We start from the raw sequence: 3,293 nt of genomic DNA on the forward strand, positions 1-3,293 counted from the left end.
CCAGGATGGTCTCAATCTCCTGACCTCATGATCCGCCCGTCTCGGCCTCCCAAAGTGCTGGGATTACAGGCTTGAGCCACCGCGCCCGGCCAACTGTTCACTGTTTTATGCTCTAACCTGGCTGCCTCTCAGTAGTTACCATAAAGCAAGTATTTAGAAAATCTATGAGAGTTTTTCTAATTGAGGTATGGTTTTAGAAAACCCTTATAATCATTAAAAATCTAAAACACTGAAAACTTTTTTAAATGCTGTGTTAAATACTTCAAAATATCTGATGATGTTTTTCTCTTATAGTTTAGGTGTGAATAAATTTAGTCCACTATAAACTAGATTTGATAGCTTGTCCTTTTACATTGTCTGGCCGATGGACTAAATTAGAAGTATATTGGGAACGTGAACCTCCCGGGTTAAATAGTTGGTGTAGTGTAAACTGGATTTTCTGACTTGCTAACTTTAATGAAGTAAGAGGGCTTCAGTGACATGAAGAAGTAAATAATACATCTTCCAACATACTCAGAAAAAATGAGGTTCACCTAATAGGATCTATCTCAGATATTTAACCAGATCAACCTACTCATATACAGGCAGCGATGTGTAGACCCGCCCAGTTTCTAAGCGGTGTATTGGCGTTCCTACCGTGCACGCTGTATTCTGATTGAGTTGTTGTTGTTAATGCTGTCCATGCTGTACTCTGCTGACGTGTACTGCACATCTCAGGGCTTGACCACTTACTGGATGAGAACAGAGTACCGGACCTCGCGCAGATGTACCAGCTGTTCAGCCGGGTGAGGGGCGGGCAGCAGGCGCTGCTGCAGCACTGGAGCGAGTACATCAAGGTACTGGCGGGGTTTCGAGGCCGCAGGCGCGGGTGTTCCCTGCAGGGAGCAGAGCCCCTCCTGAGAACGCCCAGTGCCCTGACAAAGGGAACTGGGCTGCTGGAGGGCCGTTGGCATTTTCATCACAGATGATAGCTTGGATGGTAGTCTTCTATCTGCTTCCCAATCACCAGTGTGAATTTGCTTTTTAAGATAACACCAGCAGTGATTAGCACCATCCAGGTAGAAAGTATAACTTAAAGATCAACAGTTTTCCTCTTCTTCATCAGCATAAGTATTGGTTTAATTCTAAATCATGATTTTTCTGAAAGTAATCATTTTTGTAAATCTGTTTGTCAGGCAAGATCTCCTCATGCCCTTAGCTCAGTGAGAACTATTACATATTTGGCATATTAGGTTGCTTTATAGACTTTATTTCTTAACAGACCAAATTTAGAATTTGTTACTTAAACTTTCGCTTTCATGTTTCGAAAGCATTTCTTTGGCATCCCTGACAAGCCCAATCCAACCCATCATAGAGTGGCTTCTTGGGCAGTACCCTGAGTTTTCACATGTCCTGCCCAGGAGAACAGCCCCTCGGTGCTGACATAGGACCTCCCTGAAGACTAGGGGCTCTCGGCCCAGGGCACCACCCCACCAAGGGGACACTTACTGATGTGTGGAGACGTGTGTGGCTGTCTGAACAGAAAGGGCACTGCCTGCTCTGCTGGGCAGCCCCGGGGTGTGCTGAATGCACAAGGCAGCCCTCACCACAGAGAATCACCTGCCCAGAGTGCCAGGGTTGCCCAGCCCCAGAAACCTACCAAAGACCCTCTAGAATGAGAAGCCGTTCTCCAGATGCCCCTCACAGAAACAGGAGAACTGAGGCAAACATCAGGGCCCCTTCACAGATAGCTCGTGTTTTCAGCACGTGCCAGTTGCCTAGCTTGAATTTTCCAGCTTAAATGGTGAGCATTTAGCAGAAGTCTATGTTTTTGCTTGCTGGTGACTATTCTTAGATCCCAGAATGAAAAGATAAATAAAATTTCCAGAGAATTATGCTGAGAGAAAAAAAGAAAAAAAAGCCAATCGCAGATACTTAACGTGTTATTGCATAACATTCTGGAAATGACAAAAGTTGGAAATGGAGGACAGATGAAAAGTTACCGGGGTGTAGGGATGGAGCGGGGTGTGTGGTTATAAAAAGCCCCAGGAGGTAGCCCTCTGCAGGAACATGGGGTTTTGGCCGAGGTCTAGATGTGCACACCCAGATGAGTTACAAGTCACCTGGGCCATCTGAAAAAGACCTGGGGGGTTATCAGTGTCACTATCCCGGTTGAGATACTGTTCTGTAGTTTTGCAAACTTGCCATTGGAGGAAACTATGGAAAACAAAGATACTGGGATTGCTTTGCTATTTTTACTATTATGCAGATCTTTCATTATCTTAATAAAGATTTCCATTAAATAAAAAAGATAAATGAAAGCTTACGTGCTGCTTTATGGAATAATCAGACCTCAAGTCATGTATCAGTCCAGCTGTGCAAAGCCGGCACACAGCACCTCTCCCCACAAGGTCTCGTACAGCGATGTTGAATTGGAAGTTACAACTGAGTCACACTAAATTGGCCGTAAAGCTACTGAAGATTTAGGTTTTTTGCCAGTGAGACAGTCTTCAGGGCTTCAGGGGATGGGAATATGTGCTAAAAAACTAGGAAAAGTTCACATTTGCAATTTCTCCGCTGGGTAATAAAACAGTGAGTGACCATCACCCCTGAGTGTCAGCAATAAGCAGTTATGCTATAACAAAATAGTGGTTTCCATCCAACTCCACATGCCGTTATCAAAGTAAAGCTGGGCCTTGTAGTGTATGTGCATCATTTTGTAAAATGCAGTTAGCACAAAGGGTGAAGAGTAAGAGGTAAGTCCCTCCCACACCTGCTAGCCACACACCGCCGTGCCTCTCCAGGGGTGTCTGCCCTTTCTTTTGGCATCTTTTTTTTTTTTTAGACAGAGTCTCGCTCTGTCATCCAGGCTGGAGTGCAGTGGCGCGATCTCAGCTCACTGCAACCTCCGCCTCCTGGGTTCAAGCATTTCCCTGCCTCAGCCTCCTGAGTAGCTGGGATAACAGGCTTCTGCCACCACACCCGGCTAATTTTTGTATTTTTAGTAGAGACGGGGTTTCACCATATTGTCCAGGCTGATCTTGAATTCCGGACCTCGTGATCCACCCGCCTCGGCCTCCCAAAGTGCTGGGATTACAGGCCTGAGCCACCTCGCCCAGCCTTCTGTTGGCATCTTTCCACCAGCCAGCTACCTCGTGTGTGTGTGTGTGTGTGTGATGTGTGAGTGCACGTGTGCATTGTATTGAGACACATTTTTTTAAATCCAATAATTGTATTCAGTTCCTCTTGAGCAAATGTAGTTTATGTCATCAAATAGTTAACTTTTTTTTTTTCTTTTTCTTTTTTTTTTTTTT

At 45.0% G+C, this 3,293-nt stretch overlaps 1 protein-coding gene across 2 annotated transcripts in view; it reads left to right on the forward strand.

The window, feature by feature from the left end:
- CUL4A (cullin 4A) overlaps positions 1-3,293 on the forward strand; it is a 46,634-nt gene that overhangs the window by 20,001 nt on the left and 23,340 nt on the right. For both annotated transcript variants that reach the window (XM_011933923.1, XM_011933922.1), the window contains exon 8: positions 718-836. In XM_011933923.1, the coding sequence (XP_011789313.1) occupies positions 718-836 (119 nt within the window). The remainder of the gene's footprint in view (positions 1-717; positions 837-3,293) is intronic.

This window comes from Colobus angolensis, unplaced genomic scaffold (genome assembly GCF_000951035.1).
Source record: "Colobus angolensis palliatus isolate OR3802 unplaced genomic scaffold, Cang.pa_1.0 Scaffold13, whole genome shotgun sequence".
NCBI lineage: Eukaryota > Metazoa > Chordata > Mammalia > Primates > Cercopithecidae > Colobus > Colobus angolensis.